Here is a 24,258-nt window from a genome sequence, read left to right as displayed (position 1 = left end):
AAATAGGGAGCCAGAAGAAGCCAACACATTTAAATACCCAGCAAAGATTCTTAGAGCCGACAAGAGGATGCTGTTTAGTAAATGAGTTCAAGTAGGCAAAGGAAACAAGAAACAAGAAGAGAACTGGACGCGCGAGCGCCCGACTTACCGGGCGCTCGGTTTGCTGCCGGGAGGTGCGGGGGTCAGGACGGGTGCGGCGGCCGGCGGGCTGGCTGACCCGATATCAATCGGGCAGCCAGCAGCCAATCAGTTTAAATCCCGGCCGGCCAATCCGCGGCGCCCGGGAGGCAGGCCGGGGCGGGGCCAGCCACCGGACCTCGGGGAGGCAGTCTTCCCTCTGGTCCGCTAGCTGGGTATATATTCAGCCCACGGCCGGCCTCGCTTCACTCGTCTCGGGCGGCGGCATCGGAGAGGACGAGTACGACGGCGGCGAAGCAGCACAGTGCAGCACGAAGGCAGGCGGCGGCGAAGAGGTCTAGCTGAGCCTCTCTTTTCGCTGCGTGCCTCGTGGACTCGTGGACCGCGGCTCCCTGCCCGTCTTGTTAGCACAGGGCAGGTGGGAGCGCCGTCGTTGGGGCTCGGGGCAGAGCTGAGCCCAGGCCCCACCACGGTGAAGATTCTCGGCATGAGAGGGAAGGCTTCGCTGCGCGAATCACACCCCCATTCACCAGCCGGGTTGCTCCCTGCCCCTCTGTTAGCACAGGGCAGGTGGGAGCAGTGGGCCACCTTCCCCCCAGCAGGAGGGCAGCTACAGCCGGGGCATGGCACCACCCAAGAGGGCAGGCGGGCCAGGAGGGAAGGCCCGGGGGGGCGCAAGGCCAGCACCAGCCCCCCCCCAGGGCCAGCAATAAGGGGGCTGCTGGTGGCAGGGGCAAGAAGGGCGCGGAGAGTGGCAAGCCAAAGCAAAATACCAGGGGCCGGGAGAAAGGGTCCCAAACGGGGGCGGGCCGCCGACGGGCAGCCGCAAGGGGCCACACGCCCTCCCCACAGCCACCCCCCACCTCAGTGCCCACAGGGAGGAGCAAGGGGCGGGCGAGGGAAGCCCACCCCAGGGTCCCCCCCTGGAAGAAAGGCACTGAACTGGGAGGGAGGGCAGATAAAGATAATACAGCCACCTCACTCCAGAGTATTAGTCGGACCCTGGAGCTGCTCACAGCGAGGGTGGAGAGCCTGGGGAACTCCGGGCCTGGTGGAGCGGCGCCTCCTCCAGGGCCTGTCGAGGTCCCCATAAGCCGGCGCCGCAAGAACAGGAGAAGCGGCTCGGCCAGAGGGGACCGGGGGGAGAGATCATCGAGCTCCAGCTCCAGGAGCTCCAGCCGCAGACGGCGCCCGTCGGCCAAGAGAAGGAAGGCCCCCAGGAAGTCGAGCCGCCGCCGCCGGCTCCAGGAGGACTCAGACAGCGGGGGATCCACAGGTGAGTCCTCAACAGAGGAGGAGTGCGGCGGGGCGGGCTCTTGGGAGGCAGGGGCTGCCACCCCTGGGATCCCAGGCTGGGCCTCGCGGCGCAGGGTCGCATCTGGCAGTGGGGATGTCATGGCCCAGTCTGAGAGTGAGGTCTCCTCTGGAGGAGAGGAGCCTCATGTAGCCAGCCAGGACTCCTCAGGAGAAGAGGAGCCCTGTGTAGCCAGCCCTAGCCCTGATTCAGCAGAAGCCAGCAATCAGGAGCAACAGCTGCTGGCTGATCAGAGCTTGCAGCCAGCAGCTGAGACACCAGCACCCTCTAGCCCCTACACCACAGGGGAAGCTCAGCCAGGGACTTCTACAGGTGCAGCGCAGCCAAGAGCCTCCACCCCCCCAGGTTCACCCACGCCCAAGGAACGCCGCAGGCAGCGCCAGAGACTGGAACTGCAGGAGAGACGGCGCAGTGCTCGCCTCTTGAGCCAACGCCAGCTGCTGGAGAGTGATGATGAGTAGTGTCAGGATGAAGCCCCAGCAGCTGGCTGAAAACCACGCCTGGCTATAAGAGCCAGTCTGGAGGAACTGCTGGGCGTGGAAGCAACGTGTCTATTGCCTGCAACCACTCCGTGTTCTGTGAACCTTGCCCGTGCCTGTGCCTGCTTTTGGACCTGACACTACCGGTAAATGACCTTGGATTGTACCTGACCTTGCTCTTGGACTCTGGACTCACTCCTGGCGTTATCTCGTGCTCTGACCACCGGTTTGACCTGGCTTTTGCTCTTGGAACTCCCCTCAGACTCTGCCATTAAGGTTTGGACTTGAACCACCCTGCTTGGGCTGGCCCAGCCCGTGACAGGGGACACCCGGGAGGTGTGGGGGGCGGACGACAACGAAACACCCCCCCTCCCCTCTAGGTCCTTCACGGACGATGAGGATCCCCCAGGGATTCACTTATCCCGCAAGGCCCGGGAGAGAATCCTAAATGGGTTCTATGTAGACATTTTCTCCCTACTCAGGCCGGAGGCAGAGGATGGGAGGAGTGCCCCGTCCAGCAAGCGGGATAAAAAGACGCCACAAAAGGAGACAGCTGAACGCACCTTTAATAACTGGCTGGAAGGGTTCACTGTCTACATGGGGGTGGTCCAGATAGCGTATCCGCAACGAGGGTGGCACTTGTCCAACCATTTGGGCAACGTCCTGCGGGCCCGGGCCCTGGCGGGGGATGTGGCGGCTATGGATTATGATGAGGCCTTTCGGAAGAGGGCTTCCCACAACCCCAGGGCCAGGTGGGACCTCATCAGCCAGAAGCTCTGGCTCTGGCTGGTGGGCCCCCAAATGAAAGGGCGGGCCGAGCCTGCCCGGGGGGGATGCTGGTTCAGCCGGCGGGACAGGCCTCGCGGCCTTTGCTGGGAATTCAACCAGGGCAAATGCCAGCGGTCCAAGTGTCGTTATGAACACAGTTGCGAGTCTTGTGGGGCCCCACACTCCCGCCAGGCATGCCCGCGTGGATCCCAGACCACGGCTCCCTTTCGGGGGGGCCGGTCCTCCAATGGCGGTGCCCATAGGGATGGGGGGTCGAGTTCCACCGCTGCTCACCAGTCCAGCACCAGCAGCAAGTAGCCCGGTCTGCGTGGAGTTAGGGTTGGCTCACACACCTATCCGCTTGCAGGCCCTCCGCCCCCTCCTGGCACAATACCCTAACAGGCTAGCGGCCACCTTTCTGATGGAAGGCTTCTCCAAAGGCTTTTGGATTCCTTTCACGGGCCCCCGTGTGGCCACCTCCTCGGGCAACCTCATGTCCGCAAGGGAGTTGCCCGAGGTGGTCGCGGCAAAAATTGCCAAGGAGGTGGGGGCTGGCCGGGTCTCTGGCCCCTTCTCTTCCCCCCTGCTTCCTAACCTCAGGGTTTCCCCATTGGGGGTGGTCCCCAAGAAGGCACCAGGGGAATTCAGACTCATTCATCACCTGTCATACCCGCGGGGTTCTTCAGTCAATGACTGCATCCCCCAGGAGCTTTGCTCTGTTAGATATGCCTCCTTTGACCAGGCAGTCCGCTTGGTCCAATCCTGCAGGCGGGGGGCCCTCCTGGCCAAGTGTGATGTTCAATCCGCTTTTAGGCTACTTCCTGTTCACCCTGAGGATTTTTGCCTCCTGGGCTTCAAGTTCAGGGATCAATGGTACGTGGACAGGGCCATGCCCATGGGGTGCTCCGTTGCCTGCGCCGCCTTTGAGGCATTCAGCACCTTCCTGGAGTGGGCCGCCAAGGATCGCATGGGTTCCCCCCACATCACTCATTACCTCGATGATTTCCTGATCATGGCGCCCCCTGGTGGTCACACTTGTGCCATTCGGCTTAGGATCTTCCAGGACTTGGCTGATGAGCTGGGGGTCCCACTCGCGCCGGAAAAGACGGAGGGCCCCTCCTCCCGTCTCACTTACCTGGGGATTGAACTTGACTCCGAGGCAGGCCTTTCTCGCCTCCCCCCGGACAAGTTAGCCCGGCTGCGGGCCATCATTGAGTCCACGCTCCCTCGGGAGAAGTGCACCTTAAGGGACCTCCAGTCCATCATAGGTCATCTTAACTTTGCCTGCCGAGTGGTTTCCCCGGGCCGAGCCTTCTGTGCTCGCCTGGCCAGGGCGTGCAGAGGGGCATCAGCACCACAACATCACATACGGCTCACAAAGGGTATAAAGGAAGATCTCAGGGTTTGGGGGGAGTTCCTCGCCAATTACAATGGGGTTTCACTGTGGCAAGGGACCCTCTCCCCAGGCTCCGACCTGCAGGTGCAGTCAGATGCAGCGGGCAGCCTGGGGTTTGGGGTCTTCTTCAAAGGGAGGTGGTGCGCGCAGCGATGGCCTCCATCCTGGGCCGGCTCCGGGATCCTCAGGGACCTCACATTCCTTGAGCTATTTCCCATCTTGGTCGCTGTCACAATCTGGCGGGAGGAGTTCAGGGACAAGCGGGTCCTCTTTTGGTGCGACAACCAAGCGTCGGTCCGGGTGATTAACAAGCAGTCCTCTCGCTCTGAGCGGGTCATGCGGCTTATTCGGCAGTTTGTTCTATGCTGTCTTTCTGCTAACATCTCGTTTTCAGCCCGGCACGTAGCAGGTTTGGATAACTGTTTGGCAGATGCGCTGTCTCGCTTCCAGATGGAGAGGTTCTTCTCGCTGGCCCCTCAAGCGGCGCGTATTCCCGACCCATTCCCGGTGAACCTGTGGCGGATTGGCGAGACACCGTGACACAAGGAATTCTCAGCTCAGTGGCTCCCGCCACCCTGCGGGCCTATGCCAAGTCAGTGGCACGCTTCTTCACCTTTGCCGGAAAACGAGGGGGCCGGGTTCCCTGGCCGCCATCCAAGACCACGGTGCTGCGATACCTGGCCCACCTGCGAGGATCCGGCCGCGCTCCAGGAACCATGCGGCGCGAGTTGTCAGCCATCTCTTTCGTCTGCAAGGCAGAGGGATTCCCTGACCCATGTGACAGTTTCCAGGCTCGCAGGGCCATAGAGGGGTGGGGCAGGGTCTCCCCGCGGGCTCCTGACCAGCGCAGGCCCATCACCCTGCCCATCCTGCGGGCGATTGTGCAGGCGCTCCCCGACATCTGCTGGTCTTCGTACGAGGAACGGCTTGTAAGTGTGGCCTTCACCCTGGCCTTTTTCGGGGCCTTCAGGGTCAGCGAACTGGTGGCAGGGTCCCGCCAGGATGCCTCAGGCAGGGCCCTGGGAGTAGGGGACGTGGTTCTTTCCAGGCGCAGGGTCACCATCTCGGTCCGGCAATCCAAAACCGACCAACGGGGCCGGGGGGTCTCTGTCATCCTGCGAGCCTCCCGGGAGCAGTCTATCTGTCCAGTCAGGGCCGTCCAGTCTTTCCTAGCAGTCCAGCCTCCCCTCCCTGGCCCCTTCCTGGTGCACAGGGGCGGCGCCCCGTTTACACGCTACCAGTTCGCGGCCCTCCTGCGGGCATGCTTACAGGCAGCTGGGTTCCCGCCAGTGGACTTCGCATCCCACTCCTTCCGCATTGGCGCAGCCACGGTGGCGGCAGGCCTTGGGCTCCCCTCAGCCGCTATCCAGCGGCTCGGCCGCTGGCGGTCCGGGGCCTTTCGCACCTACATCCGCCCGGCTCGGGCTCTTGCTCATTGAGTTTGTTTATGCTTCATGTTTCAGGGCAGCGGAGGATCGTTTGGATTTGCAGCCACAGCATCGTGCATTGGGCCGGGAAGTATGCGGCGTCCTCGGGATGGGGAAGACACCTCGGGTTGGACGATCGCCTCGAGATTCGCTGGATCGGCTCCCGGGGCATGCTGTGGGAGTCTCTGGCTCCCACCTTGATCCGGCAGGCTCGCCGGGAGGGCCCGCCCGACGCCGTGATCATCCAGCTGGGAGAAAACGACCTGGGCAGGCGGGAGGCGCCGGAGCTGAAGAGAGCGATGTGCAGCGACCTGGACTATCTAAGGGGGTTGTTTCCACGGACTTTCTTCCTGTGGTCAGACTTGCTCCAGAGGCGCTACTGGCGCTTCGCGCGCCACCCTGAGAAGGTGGACGGAATCCGGCAAAGGGTGGCCCGCGCCATGGGACATTACATCTCCGCTGCCGGGGGCCTGCTCATTCAGCATTCGGACATTTCGTTCCGCATGGAGCCATTGTTCCGCCCAGATGGGGTTCATCTGTCCAGCTGGGGGCAAGACATCTGGCTGCAGGACCTCAGGGATGGTCTGCTGGAGTGGTTGCGGCGGTAGGAGCTTTGGCGGGAGCCCCCCTGGGGGGGGGCTCTGGTGGCGGTTGGTCATTGGATCGGATCTCCTTTGGAGGAATCAGGGTCTCCGCCCTGGTTCCTGTAAGGGGATTCCCATAAAGAATCTTGGGGGTGAGTCACGGAGGTGCATGCCCAGCTCGGGGGCTGCCAGGTCGGACTCACCACCAGGCGGCAGGGGAATCATGCAGGGGTGTACACCCAGATGATCTCCCCCCTTAATGCCGCTCCTTGGGTGCCCCCCCTCAGCGGGGTCTGAGGGGGGAGGGTTTATCGGCTGGCAGGCGGGCCAGCCAATGCTTTGGGATCCGATTCATATGACTGCCTTCGCTCCTTTACCTGCTGTTCGCAATAAAGTTGTGGCCTGTTTTCACCCAGCCATTGTGTGGTCTCAGTTTGTCGCCAGCGCCTGTCATCCTCCGCGCCATCAGCCTAGGCTGCAATGTGCCTTGAGATATCTACCCCCAGGAACAGAAGACAGATGGAATATATCTAACACTCATCTTTCTAATGAAATTCACTTTGAGGTAAAACAGTACTAACTTAGATTGCTTCATCACCCTATGGAGGATCTCTGGTCTGTTCATGGATATACCACTGTCTAAATTGGCTTCCATGTGAGGTGACAGAATGGCACCCTTTACAGTGCTAGAAGGACACAGACTTGGCACTTTAGAGTCACCCTACTTATCATCAAGGCAAAAGCAAAATGGTAAGATGTTTTCCAAAAGCATTGTGAAAAGGAGAGAGAAAAATTCTACATTTAAATGTTTTTCATTTTGTTTATGATACCTACCACAGTTGATCCCTTCTCAGACATTTAACTACAGGCTTAACCTCATGGGCCAGGTTTTGTGGCAAAACACATTTGCCCCAAATAAAGATGCTACAAATAATAAATGAGCTAAACTGGTGATTTAAAAAAAATTAATCTGATGTGATCTTCATTAATAAGCCACCTACAATGCACTGTGGACACCTGATCTACTAGGCTGTCACAGGTACGCCAGCATAAATGAGCTGTCCCACCCTTACTCCAAGTGCAAAGAGGTCTTCTTAGCCAGATGTTTTTTTTCTGGCATGCATACCAAAGGTATAATGATTATGGGTGTCGCTCCATTACTCTCCCCGTGATGGCAAACACTAGGTTTCAAATGGGTGACCCCCAGCCCTGAGGGGCTCTCTCACCTATTTCACCCCCCTTACTGGTAAGCATTGAGCAGGACAGTTTGGGAAGCCCCCCTCATCATAAAATGTTTCATGATGCCAAAGATTCCTAAATGAAGTGAAGGCCCCACTGTTTCAGCGAACAGCAGTAGGTTCTACAAGTCTTAAAACCCCTTTGATGACAATCTGAAAGTGGGGGGGGGGATCTGTTTGGCCCCAGAGTAATCAGCGAGTCCCATATTGCCAAAACACAGAGATGATTAGGAGGAATGTTGCCAACTAGCCTGCAGAAACATAATATACCTTTTTATACAGGCTTAATGGAACATTTTTAACCAGATGAGGCAACTGTCTTCCATGCCATGAAAATGCTGAAGAATAGTAGCACCTAAATCCTAATGGTTTTTTGAAGTAGAAGGAATATGTCACCATAACTCATTTTCACAGGTTACATATATATTTGTGGAACATTCTGCAACTGGAAATTCCAATGGACAATAGAATCAATATCTTTAATTGCAATTCATGGGATTAGTACTTGTAGAAAAAGCAACATATATTAACCAGGCTGTTTAATCAGTCCATTATAACATCATAAGCATTGGCTTGCCTTGTTCTCAGTCATGGCCATCTAGATGCCAGGAGGTTCTAGCAGGTTGTGGAAATGATGACCTTCCTCAGTTTATGCTCCATTATTCTATCAGCAGAGTTTGGTAGGTTTTGCATGAAAAGGTGTTATATAATAAATCCAAATTAGGACCCCCAAACCCCCCACAAATTTTGAGATAAAGTAAAATCTGAATTCTCTGGGTATGCACAACTGAGTGTATTACAACTCCAACAATGGTTTTGGTAAAGGATCTTTTCCTTCCTTCCTTCCTTCCTTCCTTCCTTCCTTCCTTCCTTCCTTCCTTCCTTCCTTCCTTCCTTCCTTCCTTCCTTTGAAAGAAACTTTGGGAAACCAGGCAACAATAATTAACATTTGCCTATTGCAGCTTCTTTGTTGCAATTGGCCCTCTCCAACCAACTGCATGCCTCCCACTACATGTTTTCAGCTTCAGGACTAGGGAGGAGAACGTCTGTGGATGGGCATCTTGGACTGAAGACCCATCTGGAATGGGTCTAGCACCCTTACCCCCCTTTACTTTAAGTCTCCTCCTTGCAAAGCTATTTTTCACGGGGGGGGGGCACTAGCACTATCCCATGTGCCTCATTCATGATGAGATGGATCCAGTCACCATTTTCACTCAATCTCACCATCCTTAATACTTTCACTGACCAGCATGGCTTTTAAGTTAAACAGGAAGACAGACAGAGAGACATTAGACCTACGGTCTCCAGAATAACATTTTTAGGTAGTTGAAGGCTCCATCCTTTTCCACCAGTAGAAAAACTACCAACTACCAACTACTAACTACCAATGTGTAGTTAGTGTCATTGAGTAGAATGGCATTGTGTTTGCACTTAAGTTTTCAACTCCTCTTTGCATACAATGTATTTCTCCCAATTGGTGCACTGAGAATCAAAGTGCTGGATCAATTACATTATAATGAGGTAATGTGGGTAAGGATATTTTAAACCAAAATAATAGATTGCATAAAAATGTCTTGCTGAATAAAGACTTCCTGTGATTAGAATTCTTGTATTGATCCAAGGTGGAAGGAAGTATCAGGAGGGGTACAAAACTGATTTTGAATATGGGCATATCTGTTTGGCATTCCCAATCTAGCTCAATTTTGTGGGAGGAATCTATGTGGGCTAATTCATTTTACCTTTACCTTCCCCCGTGGCATACAGGGGAACTTAAACGGTGTTCCTTTTCTTCCATCTCTTGCTTGCATCCTCACCATAATTCTACAAGATAATTTAGGCAGAGAGAGAGAGAGACTGCTGGGCCATGATTAACATATAGCTTCACTGCTGAGGAGGGATTTGAACTGCTCAGACCATTATACAATCTTGGTCCTAACTGCATGCTTTAAGCAGCATGCAAAAATGAATCCCGTCTCCATGTGTTGTTTATGTATTGCATAGACAAATTCTATTCTGTACCAGATTTATGAATACATGCTCTGTTTCATAAAATTATTTATTTCCAACAGCATAGACAGAACAAAATGAATCAAACAATCATCACAAATTTCATTCTCCTTGGATTCAGTGATCATCCTAAACTGCAGGTGCTTCTCTTCGTGTCTTTCCTCACAATCTATTTGCTTACGGTGGCTGGAAATATTATCATCATAGTACTGGTGGTTGCAGATATACACCTCCATACCCCCATGTATTTATTCCTAGGGAACTTGTCATGCTTGGAAATCTGCTACACATCAACCATCCTGCCCAGACTGCTCTTCAGTCTTCTGACTGGGGATAGAACTATTTCTGTTCATGGCTGCATTATGCAATATTTCTTCTTTGGTTCTTTAGCATCTACAGAATGTTACCTCTTGGCCATGATGTCATATGATCGATATTTAGCTATCTGTAGACCACTGAGGTACACATATCTTATGAACAGCAGAATCTGCTTCTGGCTTCTTGCCATCTCTTGGATGAGTGGTCTGCTAAACATCAGTATAATAACTTCATTTTTGTTCCAACTATTGTTTTGTGGACCCAGTCAAATTGAACATTTCTTTTGTGACATAGAACCTCTGTTCAAACTTTCCTGCAGCAGCACTCACCTAGTAGAGCTTGTAAATTTCATCTTTGCCTCAATAGACACCATTCCACCCTTTCTCCTTACCCTGATCTCATATATATGCATCATCATCAACATCCTTCAAATGAAGTCCACAGCCTCAAGGAAGAAGGCCTTCTCCACTTGTTCCTCCTACCTCATTGTAGTGACACTTTTCTATGGGTCTCTGATTTGTGTCTATTTACTTCCTGAAACAAACACAATGAAGGTGCTTCATAAAACCTTCTCCCTATTCTTTACCGTCTTCACTCCCATGCTCAACCCTCTCATATACAGTCTGAGAAACAGAGAGATCAAGGCTGCCCTTTATAGAATGGCTACTAAAATTGTCACTGTAGCATATCCCTAGCCTTATGATAGCTGTTTTAGTTTTTAAAGAGCTATAGCTCAAACTTTGCATAACATTTCAATATTGCTGACATTAAACTTCAGATCATGCTAATATTACAACACTCTGGAGTGGTAGAAAATGCCATCGGGCCCCAGCCTGTCTCTGTGTAGTGACCCTGGACTTCCTTAGGAAATGCTAAAATGGCAGAATGCAGATCATCAGAACTTGGAAGCTAAGCAGGGTTGGCCCTGGACAGTATTTGGATGGGAAACCGCCAAGGAAGTCCTGGGCGACTACACAGAGGCAGGCAATGGTGACTCTATGGGGCCATTAATTTCTTTCACTTGGGTATACAATGCCAATGAGAACCATGATTCCAGCAGAGGAATATTTTAAACAAACCATCACAATGCCTTCTCCCTTCAGGAAAGACAATGCTTTGCATATCAGAGTAGAAATTAAATAGGAAGTCAGGAGAAACTGCAACATTTTAGTAAGCAGCAAAGATTCTTCAAGCCGACAACCATAAACTGTTTAGTGAATTAGTTGGTGTGTCCATAGGAAAGGACTCGGAAGAGTATGCTCTGAGGTCCCCAAAACCAGGAATGGAGAGCAGATGGAGTGCATCTAACATTCTTCAACGAAATTAATTTTGAGGTAAAGCAACTTTAAAAATTAGATTAATTTTTTCCTTCAGAATGTGTAGAGTCTCATTTCTGTATGTTATTGGAATTGTCTCACTACCTGAAGTGGCTTATAGGTGAGGTGACAAAATCACACCTTTGGCTAGCTAAGCACACAGGTCCTTATTAAATTATCATCAAGACAAAGAGGGGATGGGTAAGATTTCATTTTGTAAAAAAATGTGAACAAAAGAGACAGAAATCCCACATTATAATGCTGCATCTCTCTTTTGATTTTGTGTGCAAAACCAACAGTTTTTCAGGTGCTCAACTACAGGGTTTGATGACCAGAAGGTCAGGCTGTGTGTCAAAATACACTACTGACCCTGAATCCACTATCCATAGAGTAATGTGGCCTCAAGGAAAACAGAAGCACTCGCTTTAGAGAACTGGGTCCTGGCTGGTGTATTGGATGGGCGTGTTAACATTCTTACTTACTCAATGACATGAAGAAGAAAGGAAACTCTTCAGCCATCTTGGGTGCTGCAACAGCCTGTTTACACTCTGCTGAGTGATGTATCGTGCCATTTGGGCTGTTTCTGCCACAGCAGTCCAAGTGTATTCACACGCTTTGGAGCCTAACAAGCATGACAAACTACACAAATTCACCACAGGGACTTGCAGCTATAATTTTGCTGCTTGTTCCTGGTGCCAGCTTGTGAGTAAATGCACAGCAGGACCTGATTTGGAATGGGTCCACTGCATGGGACATGGAGGAATTCCTGCCCTCTTCTCTGTGCTATTTTTGGCTGCTGAAACAGCCTGGAGGTTGCATGGGGTAGGGGGAGAGTTGTTAGTTTTGTAAATGATTGCACATCCTGGTTCCCGATAGAGAAAATAGTGCTCCCACACATAGCCCCCAGGTTGTTTCAACCACTGAAAACAGCACAGAGGAGAAAGAAGGAATTCCCCCTTCTTTCATGCAGTGATTCTGATCTGAATCAGGTCTTTCTGCATGTTTCTGTTTCATTAATTCCTACAGGGAACTACCAGTTACAGTACAATTGCAAGTCCCAAAGGAAAACTCAAGCTGTTCATAACATCTAGTTAGGCTCAAAGCCTTAAATACATGAGGTTGGATTCAGCCATCTTTTTTGCACCATCTCAATTCTACTCATGTAACAGAAAAGGTCTCCCTCTTCTTTTCTAACATTAATTGGTAGGATGTTTAAGAGCATTTTTTTTATTTAGCTCAGATCTAAGTTTGAGAATCTTCTGCATTTCTTCATGTATCTTTATCCAATATTTTCATGCTATGTAACAAGTCCACCACATATGGTAAAATATTGTGTCTATGCTTTCACATTTCCAACAATGTCCACTATAACCCTTACTAATTCTCGCAATGTCTTTGGGAGCAGTGTAACATCTGAAGAACATTTTGTACCATTCTCTCTTAGTAACTGACAGCCTGTAAATTTTATGTTCTTAGTCCATATATCTTCCCTATGGGAAGATGATGATGATGATGATGATGATGATGATGATGATGATGATGATGATTGCTTTGTTTTCTTTAATGCCCATCCAGATTGCTAAATGTTTCAAGCAGGTCATGATAACAATATTTATGGTCTGTTATTCTGTTAGCAAAATATGGAAAGTTTTGCATAAAGACATCCAAATTACAAATTCTATGATCAGACAAACCTTATAATATGTACAATTTTGAATAATTTGCTATTGACTTTTTGCAAAGCATTTTGAAATGATTTGCAAAGAAAAGTGTAGAAGATTAACAGAAGGGTTGATAGGAGCTGCAGGGAAATGACATCCAAGAAGGGTGGCTGTTTGCACGAGTGAGTATATTACTGCCCTGAGGTTCTGCATGTTTGTTTGTTTTAAGCAAAGGGTTATTTGGAGCAGAGAAGCAACAGGTACAGATGCTTAGTTCTTTCCCTCCTTCAGGTACTTGCGTTAATGAACCTATTCTATCTATTTGTTTGCAATGCAGCAATCGTGTTTGAAACTCTACATTGTGGGGGGTCAGTTATGAATGGGCAGCTTGGACTTTAGGCAAGCGGCAATCAGGAACTAGCCATGCACCCTTCCCTTCTGCTTCATGACGAGTTCCCTCTTTCCAAATAGCCTTTTCAAAGGGGGGGAAAAACACTGATCCCATATAGGCCCTATAATCTCCATGCCTGTGTAATCGATGGGGATTGAACAGACCTGAGTAGGATTCTGAGCAGACTTGCTTAAGATTGCTCTGTTACTGGAATAGCTTTCTGGAGCCAGCTCATAGTTATAATGTTACCTCATTTTGAGGGAATAAAAAGGCAACTATATTCATCATTTAAAATGTTGCTTTTTGATTGTTTGTTTAGATGGTTGGTTGTTTGGCCCGTTGGCAGGTTGGTATCCTACTTTTCTCCCCATGGAGAACCAAAGCAACTTAAAATATAAAAAGTACAATAAAGAAAAATACAAGAAAAACAAACAGGAGAGACAAAAGCAGTTCTTCCGCTTTTTCTTCCTCTACCAGCAGATCTTTCTCCCAACTCTTAGCTATGACAGGCTTAGAGCCAAAAGACCAAGAGTCCTTTGACTCTTCCCTTCAGCTTATACCCAAGTTCTTATGCTTCCAGGCACACTTGGGCCTTAAATACATTTGAGAAGCCGAGATGAGACTCAGAAAGCTGTTACTCAGCTGCTGCTACCCAGTTAGCTAGGATGATCTCCCCAGGTTTTCCTCTGCCATCATTAACTCAGCATTGTTTTTAATTTAAAAATTTCCTGCATTCCTTATTTTTGTCAAATAACAAGTAGAGAAGGGGGTTGTACAGGGAAACTAAAAGGTTGCCAGCCTCCAGGAGGAGCCTAGGATTCTCTCAGAATTATAACTGATCTCCAGGCGACAGAGATCAGATTTTCTCCTAGAAAAAATGGCAGCATCAGAGGGTGGACTTCATGGTGTCACATCCCTTCTGAGCTCCCCTCCTCCTTCCCAGATTCTATCCCAAAATCTCCAAGTCCCTAGTATTTTACTAGTTGTTCCATTGATAAACAAGGAAAAGGTGTTTGTTTTTAAGAAAGAAGAAAACAGGTTGATCCCTTTTTGTATTTCTTCCTCACGTCTTCACTTTTCTCAGAGTGAGCTTGTATATTGGCTGCCTATTTTCTGTCAGAAAAACATTTGTGATTTAAGCAGCATCTTAAACCCAAAGGAGACTCCTGCATAAGTTTTTGACCCAGGGGACTGGTACAGTGTCTAGGCAATACATAACTGAAGTTCATGGAAGTCACAATGTTTTCCCTAATCCAACAGTCCATCCCCCATAATGGCTGACTATATGCCCTAGTAAACTCACAGCAGGTGCATAGATCCCAAAGACTTCCCCCTCCTGTTACTGCCCCCCAAGAGACTAGACTTGAGGTAAACATGGAAATCACATTCAGTCACTGTAACTGCTAACCACTAATAAACCTATACTCCATTAATTTATCTAATTCCCATTTATACCAGATTTTCTGCCTCTTTTCCAGTTCTACATTATGGTTTTGAGATGAAGTGACTAAGTCACTAAACAAGATTCCAAAAATAGCTTCGACACATATCTGGGCATGGAGCAGGGATCACTGAGGCAGTTCGGAGAGGGGCGTAGCTGTGAATGTCCTGCATTGTGCAGTGAGTTGGACTAGATGAACCTAGAGGTCCCTTCCAACCCTATGATTCTGATTCTAATCAGTGACATTACATTCTGGGAATTTTGATATCAAATTCAATCCCTTTCTTAATAATAGCCAGCACAGAGTTTGCTTCCACCCACCCATTGTCACCCTTCACTGTTTATGTTTTCATTGAGATATCCAGGGTCTTTATCCCACTCCGTCATCACCACTAGAGATGGGCACGATCTGAATTACAATTTCAAAAAAACCCAGATTTTGGTGTTTTCGCTATCGTGACTCAGCTAATCGGTTCTGTCCATGGCAACTGATCCAGCGGTCGGGAGTTTGCTTGTTCGGGACTTGATCGGATGGGTCAGTTTCTGTTCAGAATTGCAGACACTCTGGCGCTAGTAATTTATTCCGGGGGCAACGGAGTCAGGGAAATGAGCTGTGTTTGCCCTCCTTCTGTCACCCTCGAAACACGAATGGAAGCCCAGCTTTCCTTGATTAGCAGGCTTCCTTCCAACCACAGAACAGCAACCCAGGAGAGGGAGGGGGAAGGGGGTGGGTACAAAGGAAAGGCAAAAGGCAGTGCGGGTGGCTGGGAAGCCGCCTGCGCCGTTCGCCTTTCCCCAGGACAAGGGGCGCATGGGCAAGCCAGCCGCCCCTTGTCCTGGGGAAAGGCAAAAGGCAAAAGACAGTGCAGGTGGCTGGGAGGCCACCTGTGCCATTCGCCTTTCCCCAGGACAAGGGGCGCGCGGGCAAGCCGGCCACCCCTTTTCTTGTGGGGCAGGTGAATGGCGCGAGCAGCCTCCGAGCCACTCGCGCTGCCGCCAGCTCCACAGCACACCGGGACAGCTGGCTTGCTGCGTGGGCGGGGACGACTCAGGAGCGTGCGTGTGCAAGAGCCTGACTACGGTTGCCCTGGGCGCTGGCCTCCTCGGTTCCCGATTGCGGACCGGAAATGAGAGTTGATCGTTTAGAATCGGTGGCCTGCATTCGGCAGCAGCCCAGATCCACGAACAGCTGAATCGGAATTTTTTTTGGATCGGGCCCATGTCTAACCACCACCACCTGTTCATACTCCATCAATGTATATATTTAATATTAGGAATATGTGTAATGTTTTGCCCCAATGTAAATCACTTTTGCTTCTAATGAATATAATTTGGTATGCTGGTGTTTAGTCACTCAATTTGGAGAGATCTTCCTGGAGTGTGTTGCTATAGCCTTTTAGTTACTGACATGCTGAATAATTTGGGGTCATCTACGATCTTGACCACATCACTGCTCACCCTTGATTTCAGATTATTAAACTGTATAAATTCAAAGACTGGTTACTTGGGAACCAAACTACTTTTACTTCTCTCTATTATGCTGTCATTTTACACCTTCCTTTTACTTCCTCTTAATTTCTCAGTTTCTAATACACCTGTTCGCTTTCTCTGAATGCCAAGTTTACTGAGGACCAAAAACATAGGACCCATAGTGTACAGGGATGATAATCACAAAAGAACACTGGTTACACACAAATATGCAAACTATGAAATGTGTTAGAAAAAATTTCTATATGCTAAATGATGTTCATACAAAAATAAAGATATAGAAATACAATATCTAATAGATGTCAAAAAATGACCCATAAGAGCAATACGAGCAATATATTACCTTCACTGCATAGAAGAACATAATCCACAAGAGCAATTCCAGCAATATGTTACAATCACGACAATAAAAAGAGATGGAATAAATATGTACAGACTCACAGATTGTCAAAAAGAACATAAGAAAATGGCAAATCAAATAGATGAATGACTCTGCTGGCATACAATATAAGGTAATGTGAACTGCTTAAGGTCTCATGATCTCCATGACAGACTATTTGATAATCAACAGAGATGGCCTTTTTTAACAGTGGAAACACTGATTGGATCCAACCCCATTATGGGAATGAATTGCTGGTGATCCTCCCAGTACAATCTTAGAGCACAGTTACACACAGAAGTCAATGGGCTTAAAAGGGTGCAACTCCGTTTACTATTGCACTGTTACAATGTGGTAAAAAATTAACATCCTCCCGTAAATTAAAAATAGGTATATTTTGGATATATGAATTATCAATGGGCACTTAGTTATTAAAATTCTCAACCATTGCATCAAATCTTTATTGTGCACATCAATCCATGACACATTAGAAAGGAATCCTTGCCTAATTCATGGTCAGAAAAACTAGCTTGGTCACAACAGTTAAGATAATGCTGCTTCCTAAATTTCAAGAAGGACCAGTCTTGTATCAGAGATCACCAACTATCTTTAGGTTTTTGACTGGCTGATAAACTGAAAGGAAAGAGAAGGTTTCTGTTGAATTCTTGCAGCATTTGTCAATTTACTGCAAATTTTCCTTAAAGCTTTGAGAACTTCTTTGTTTCTCAAGCTGTAGATGAGAGGGTTGACCAAGGGTGTCACGACTGTATAGAACACAGAGAAGACTTTATTTAAGTCCCTCAGAGCGGGAGTATCTGGCAACATGTAGACAATTATTATTGTTCCATAAAAAATGCAGACCACAAGGAGATGTGAAGAACAAGTGGAAAAGGCCTTTTGCCTCCCAACAGTGGATGGTATCTTCAAGATAGTGGTGATGATACAAATATAGGAGATCACTGTCAGGAGAAATGGGGTGGCTGTGAACATAAAGGCAAAGACAAAGGCAGCCATTTCCATTGGGGTTGTGTCACTGCAGGAAAGTCTGGATATTGGGGTAAAGTCACAGAAGAAATGATCAATCTCATTAGGGCCACAGAAGTATAATTTGGACATCTGGAAAGCCAGTACCCAAGTAGCCAGAAAAGCACTGATCCATGCTCCAGTCACTAGCTGGAAGCAGAATTTCATGTTCATGATAGTAGCGTAGTGCAGAGGTTTGCAGATTGCCAAATAACGGTCATAGGACATTGCTGCCAGGAGACATGTTTCTGTTGTGCCCAAAGAGCCAAAGAAAAAAAACTGGGTAATACATCCACTCACTGAAATCGCTTTGTCCATAGTTAGGAAACTGGCCACCATCCGGGGCAGAATGGTTGTGGTGTAGCAAGTCTCCAGGAAGGACAAGTTCCCCAGGAAGAAATACATAGGAGTGTGAAGATGCTGATCAGCCCCAACCAGCAGCATTATAAGAAGGTTACCCGTCACAGTCACAAGGTAGATCACCAGAAACACCAAAAAGAAAAAGATCTGCAGCTGAGGGAGATCCCCAAATCCAAGGAGGATGAATTCTATAATGGCTGTTAGATTTCGTTGATGCATTCTTGCTCTATTCATCAAGTTACTCAGACTGTAAAATATAATTGGGTGGGTGAGATAGATGTGTGTAGGGTTTTTTATCAAGCAAAGAAGTTAACTGAATTCAGTTGCAAGTGTCCGGGGCAAGAGTTTATGCAACAGACAACCAGTGGCAGTTGGTGAGATTTGGAGTTCATGGAGCCAATTTCTTTTGCTCATGCTTAGGACACATCACTGCAACAGTTAATGACTTCCATGGTGCACTTTTGCTAAGATTTCACTACCATTGAGCTCCGTGACAGAATGGGGTTTTCATCCCAGGACTCCCAGATTCTAGTCTAACACTCTAACCACTGCACTAGCTGGGCTATCAGAAGTAGCATAAATATGGGGGGAGGTGTACACAAATGAGGCTTGTGAGTAGTGTGAATGAATATTTCTGAAAGCATGAATAAGGATGGACACAGAAAATGTATTTCAGAAGTATAAGTCTTTTTTTACCTGCAACCAGAGACTGTCTCCTTTAGATCCATTAATGAATCATCACATACTTGTTGCATACTCTAGACCTTGGACATATCCTTCCAGTTTTTGGGACCTCAGGCTCTGTTCCTCTGCAATTGCAAAACAGCAGACTGAAAGATGAGTTGTCTGTATCTCATTTACTCTCATACTACTGCAGTTTCCAAGCCATTTACTGCCCTATATCTTTTCTCTGTCTCAACTGGATGTCTCAACTGGATGTCTCTGCCACTTCTCCTAAGCAGTGTTTTCTTTGTGTAACTAGCCTGCTAGTCCCAAAGGAAATTCCGATGTTTATGCATGTTCCTTGGAGGTGACTGAGGAAAAAAAACCCAGAGTAATCCAGCACTCATATACTAATTGAAATTTTAACTCACAATTAAAGGGATTTTCCAAGTATGAATCAAATCCAGAGTCTGGAACCTCAGCTGTTCCATATTGATCTGAAAAGAGGCTTTCCACAATTTTTAGATTCATGGTGATGGCATCTACATGTACATAACTACAAAGTGAAGTCAACATTCTTGTCTCTTGTTATCCTGGCCTTTAATAAGTTACACACAATCTGAGACATAGCTGTGGTTAATGAGGAATTAAGTAATTTCAAAGATATTGGGGAAACACTTGGCTTGGATCATATGGAAAATCTTGGCTGATGGGTGGAAGGGATTTCAATTAACAAAGCAGGCCTTCCTTCCCTCCCCCTCCCACTGCAGCCCCAAACAACCCCTTAAATGCTGCTCCTGGGGGGACAAGGGACCCCCCACACATACACAAAGAACATGAGCCAGCATCCAGAAGTCTACAGCAAGTGGAGGGGAACTGGCAGAATGTGACCCTCAGCAGAAATTTTCCTCTGGATCCAGTCCATATTTGTTCTACAAAACAGCACCTTAGGTGTGGGTATCTTACACTCCACATCCATGAGAAGGAATTACTCTGGCAGCTAACTAATGCCTGAAAACACTGTGTGTTGTCGGCTTTCTGCTTGAAAGTGACCAGTTAGTCTCATGTTCCTCTCAGTAAAGGCTGGTGGGCCAACCACATACAGCAAATGTCTGTGAGGGGAAAGTTGGAAGTTTTTTTTATGGCTTCCCAACAGCCATCCCCTATAGACTGAGCAATTAAGTGCCCTGACCAGTCAGACCCCATTTGTGTCATTTGACACAGAGCAAAGTTCAAGCGAACTTCGGTGCTACACCTCTGAAGATGCCAGTCACAGCTGCTGGTGAAACGTCATGAACTACAATGCCAAGACCACGGCGATACAGCCCGGAAAATCCACAACAATGATCATGAGTTCTTTAGCAGCAATTTAATAACTCAGGAAATAAGTGAATTCAAATCAACTCAAAATTGTATTTTTTATTGCCCAGATAATTTATATTGACTTGACTACATTTGGCAGCAATAAAAAGTAAGGAGTCCAGTCTGTTTCTAGTTCAAATATCCCTGTTTTCTTTCTCCCCTTTGCAAATCAAACCTATAAGACTTTTGTACACCCTTTTCTGTTTTCATGTAGTGAATTTTCCCCATTATTCATTCAGGTATTTATTTGTATGCCGTCTTCCTACCCAAATGGGGTCCCCAAGGCAGCAAACATTAAAACATTTCTTTAAAAATTAAAACAACACTTTAAAGTTAAATTTAAAAGAATGTTAAAAATAGTACAAAAACAAACACAGAGACAGACACATAACACAAAGAACTGACAGGAGGGCCAATAACACTTATTAAGGGTATGGGGGGGAAAGCCCAAAATCATGGAAGACAATGACAGAGAGAGAGAGAGAGAGAGAGAGAGAGAGAGAGAGAGAGAGAGAGAGCAATCTTCCTGGGGAGGGAGTTCCAAAGTTTTGGTGTCATGACTGAGAAGGCGCTTTCTCTGGTTGGCACCTATGTAATCCCAGATGACAGAGGAACCAAAACAGAGTCTTTAAATATGACCAGATAGAATGTGGGAGAAGGCAGTTCTTAAGGCATGCTGATCCCATGCTGAATAGGGCTTTAAAGGTCAAGACTGCCTCCTTAAATTGGACCTGGAAGCAAATTGGGAGTCACTGATGGAACAAGACTGAAGTGATATTGACCCTATGACCCATTCCAGACAGCATTCTGGCTGCAGCATTCTGAACCAACTGTATCATGCTCCACAACCCACCAAGGTTACAGTGAACAAAGTAGCTGCATACATACACTCCTCCCAGCATACAAATTAAGTAGTTGCTTTGGCCAACCAACAGCCTACATTCCCAATAGGCTTGCTGTTCCCCTGGTGAGAGCAGGGGATCCCCATCCACCAGGCTCTTCCTCCTACCACCTCTTCCCTGGCTGGCAGGGGGAAGAAAGGTGTAAGAATGCTGTGCTGGGGATGAAGCATGCTTTCACATACTCCGGAACACCTGACACACGTCCACATCGTGCCAGGAATAGCATTACTTGGAAGTAATCAGTTGGGCCAAGGCCGCTCAATTCAGGGCCAATTTTTACTTAATCAGCCTTCAGTGGGACCGTTACTTCTGCATCATACCAGGAATGATGTCATTCCTGGCGTGACATGGGGTGCTCCAGAGCACTTGCTCCCTTTGTGAGTGCGAAGTAAGCACCCCCATGGGTGCAGATCCCCTCCATTCCCCTCATTCCTTGGTTTGCCCCCTAGGGGCCTGGCAAGCCTATTCCCAAAGCTCTACACATATGTGAATTTTGCATATTTTTTAAAAAAACTAATGCTTCATATCATATGAGTTCAAAGAAAAGACAAAACAACAAAATAATGAAAAGATACAAGTAGAAGAAAATCTCTCTCTCATACACACAAGCACACATGCACACATCTTGTATCTCCCTGAATCCATATGTTGCCACAATTTTAGCACACATTCTACCACAGTTTTTACCATGTTTCCACCTGTTCTACCCTCTAATGCTTCTTTCCACTTTGAAGATGAAGTTAAATTCAAGGAAGTAAGAATATAAGAGCAGCCGTGCTGGATCAGACCTATGGGCCATCTCGTCTAGTATCCTGTTTCGTATGGTGATTAAGCAGATGCCCCTGGAAGATGGAGAAGCAGAGCTCAGAGCCCAAATCCTCTTCCTTTGGAGGTCCTTCAACAACTGGGATTCAGAAGGACTCTGAACATGGAGATTCCTTTTAGTCGTTTTGGCTAATTGCCACACTGATGTACTCCTTGACCAGGAATATGTACTACTATCCTTTTTTAAAGCCATCAGAATCCGTGGCCATCACCAGAGTACTTGGATCAGACATCTAAGATCAACCTCAAAGCGATTGACATGATTTCAATAGTTTTAAAGTGTGTTGTAAGCCGTCCAACATATGTCATTTCATAAAATAGTCTTCTTAGATGTAAATTTAAAATAAATGAATTCTATGTATGAAGATGACAGCAATGACCACATTTTTTTTCATCTTCAAGATAATATTCTAGAATAAGCGCAATGCCCTTTAATTGTATTTTGGCAACTATCATGTTCTAGGAATTATGTTTAAATATTGCTGTAAGAGTCCAACGCTCCTGACATTCACTCTGCTTAGATGGGATAGATCAAAGTTCAGATTGATAAAATGATCTTCCATACCAAAAAAAGTCACTGAACATTGATAGCTGCAATAAATTTGCCAGGCTTTCTGCTATAGCAGGAGGCCTCCTGTGGGCAAGCCCTGCTCTGAGTGAAGGTGTGAGAAAAATAATAATTTTTTCAACAGTGACATCACTGACATTGCTAAGTCACTCACTTCTGGGTTGTACCCAGAATTGACGTAGTACCATTGACAACACACACACAAGCCCTTGTCCCCACCCCCAACCCTCCGGCCAGTTGCTAGGCACACCCTGGCAACCTTGAGAAGGAGAGTTCTATTACATAAACCTTTCTATTTTAATAATAACAACAACTACTACTGCTATTACTACTGCTATTTGATTTATATACCACCCTTCAGGACAACTTAATGCCCACTCAGAGCCATTTACAAAGAATGTTATTATTATCCCTACAATAAACACTCTATGAGGTAGGTGGGGCTTAGAGAGCTTCTAGAAGCTGTGATTGATCCAAGGTCACCCAGCTGGCTTCAAGTGGAGGAGTGAGGAATCAAACTCGGTTCTCCAGATTAGAGTCCTGTGCTCTTAACCACTACACCAAACCATTACACCTTAATCACTATACCTTGCACAAAAATGTGCAAGGAATATTCTTTCAATAATATGAACCTCACGTGCTACGTGGAGTGGTATAGATAACATACATTGGGTTACCTGTAAGAACTAAGTCTGACTCCCTTCTTAATTTCAACTGTTGGCTGAAAGCACTTCCTTAAATTCCTATTCCATATAAAGCATTAGAAATTTAAGGTCTTGGTGATCCAGACATCATCCAGAAAGGATGTAAGCATTTTTTAAAAAAATATACAGGAAATTGCATTATATTGAACCAGATCATTGGCCCAATATTATTTACTGAAACCGGCAGTGGCACCCTAGGGTCCCAGGGAGAGAGTTTTTAAATGATCTACTGCTGGATTCTATTTAAACTGGAGACACCAAGGACTGAAGCTGGGACCTTCTGCATACGCAGTGGGTGCTGTAACACGGAGACAAGGCCCCTGATTCAGATACTGTTGGCTAGAGGATTTCAAGAAAATTAAGGTTTAATAATGTAATACTGTTTCGTTTCCACCCACTTCCATTGGAGTGGATCGTGTTGTAAAGATATTATCATCATGTGTAGTGTTTTAAAGATATTGTTTTTAAGTGTATTAAATTAAAATTAAACATCTACGATCTCATTACTGGGAGATGTTTTTCCTTCCGTAATAATTCAGTAATTCTTTTGAATATGCCCTCCTGTGGTGATAGCTGGTATTTCATCTTCAAGCTCGCTCTTTTTTTATTTAACTTTTGCCCATTGCCGCTATCATCCAACTATCATGTCTTAAAGTTCCTGATTTTCAGTCTATTATTTGCTTTCTTCTGATCCCATCATCTACTATGGATTGTCTCTTGGAACTTCATTCATCACAGTCCAGTCTGAACCATGCCTACTTTGGGAGGACTGAAATTAAAGAATGGGCAGGTAGGTTTGAAATAGCAGAGATAAGATATTCATAATTGTCCTTGGTCCAGGGCTGACCACTACCCTGAAGCACATGAATCACATAACCCTTCAAGGCAAAAGACCAAGCAACCCGCAAGCACAGAATCAAACAAGTTGTAGTCACCCATCTTTATTTCAAATGGGTTGAAAATGGCATCTCTTCATCATAGTTGTCAACACTATCATAGCAACACCTATATAGCTTTTTTCCTAAGCGCTTCATGTAATTTTGACCCCAATATGGAATTGTGGAAAGAGCAGAAGGCTGTACATGGACTGCTGAATAGATACAGCAATATTGTTCACAAACCTCAAGTATCTGGTGCTCTTTAAGGGGCAAAACATTTATGTATCTTGTATAAGCTGCACTGTGGTGTTTCCTCTCAGCTGGACCAATCCTTTTGTAAGTCCTAGTGTGTGGGTACATTTGGTGTGAAACAGAGCACTTTCTTTTATGGCCTTTCCCTATTGTTATCACCAGCCTAAGAATAAGAGGAGAGACCCTACTTTGTTGTGTTTTCAAAAGCAATGTAAAATCAAATTATTTAGGCACAGAGGTCTTTGAAGTAGGGTATGGAGAATGTTGGGTACCATAGTGCCATAAGAATCTGTGCTAGTTTCATTAGTGGTGGTGGAAAATATATGGAGTTGGATCATAGCAGGTTTGTCACTTACTCTCTCATTACAACTCCTG

At 47.1% G+C, this 24,258-nt stretch overlaps 2 protein-coding genes across 2 annotated transcripts; one reads left to right on the top strand and one right to left on the bottom strand.

Annotated features, from left to right (window-relative positions):
* The first annotated feature begins 5,357 nt into the window (after positions 1-5,357).
* On the top strand, positions 5,358-10,365 carry LOC129339128 (olfactory receptor 1020-like). Its single transcript, XM_054993733.1, has 2 exons — positions 5,358-6,053; positions 9,415-10,365. Exons 1-2 carry the CDS (start codon positions 5,358-5,360, stop codon positions 10,363-10,365), a joined length of 1,647 nt encoding a protein of 548 aa, XP_054849708.1.
* Positions 10,366-16,955: 6,590 nt separating this feature from the next.
* LOC129339127 (olfactory receptor 5B21-like) lies at positions 16,956-17,948 on the bottom strand. Its single transcript, XM_054993732.1, has one exon. The coding sequence runs from the start codon at positions 17,946-17,948 to the stop codon at positions 16,956-16,958; it is 993 nt and encodes a 330-aa protein (XP_054849707.1).
* Positions 17,949-24,258: the final 6,310 nt, after the last annotated feature.

Source organism: Eublepharis macularius, chromosome 12 (genome assembly GCF_028583425.1).
Source record: "Eublepharis macularius isolate TG4126 chromosome 12, MPM_Emac_v1.0, whole genome shotgun sequence".
In the NCBI taxonomy this organism is placed as follows: domain Eukaryota; kingdom Metazoa; phylum Chordata; class Lepidosauria; order Squamata; family Eublepharidae; genus Eublepharis; species Eublepharis macularius.
This window is presented reverse-complemented; position numbering and strand designations above follow the sequence as displayed.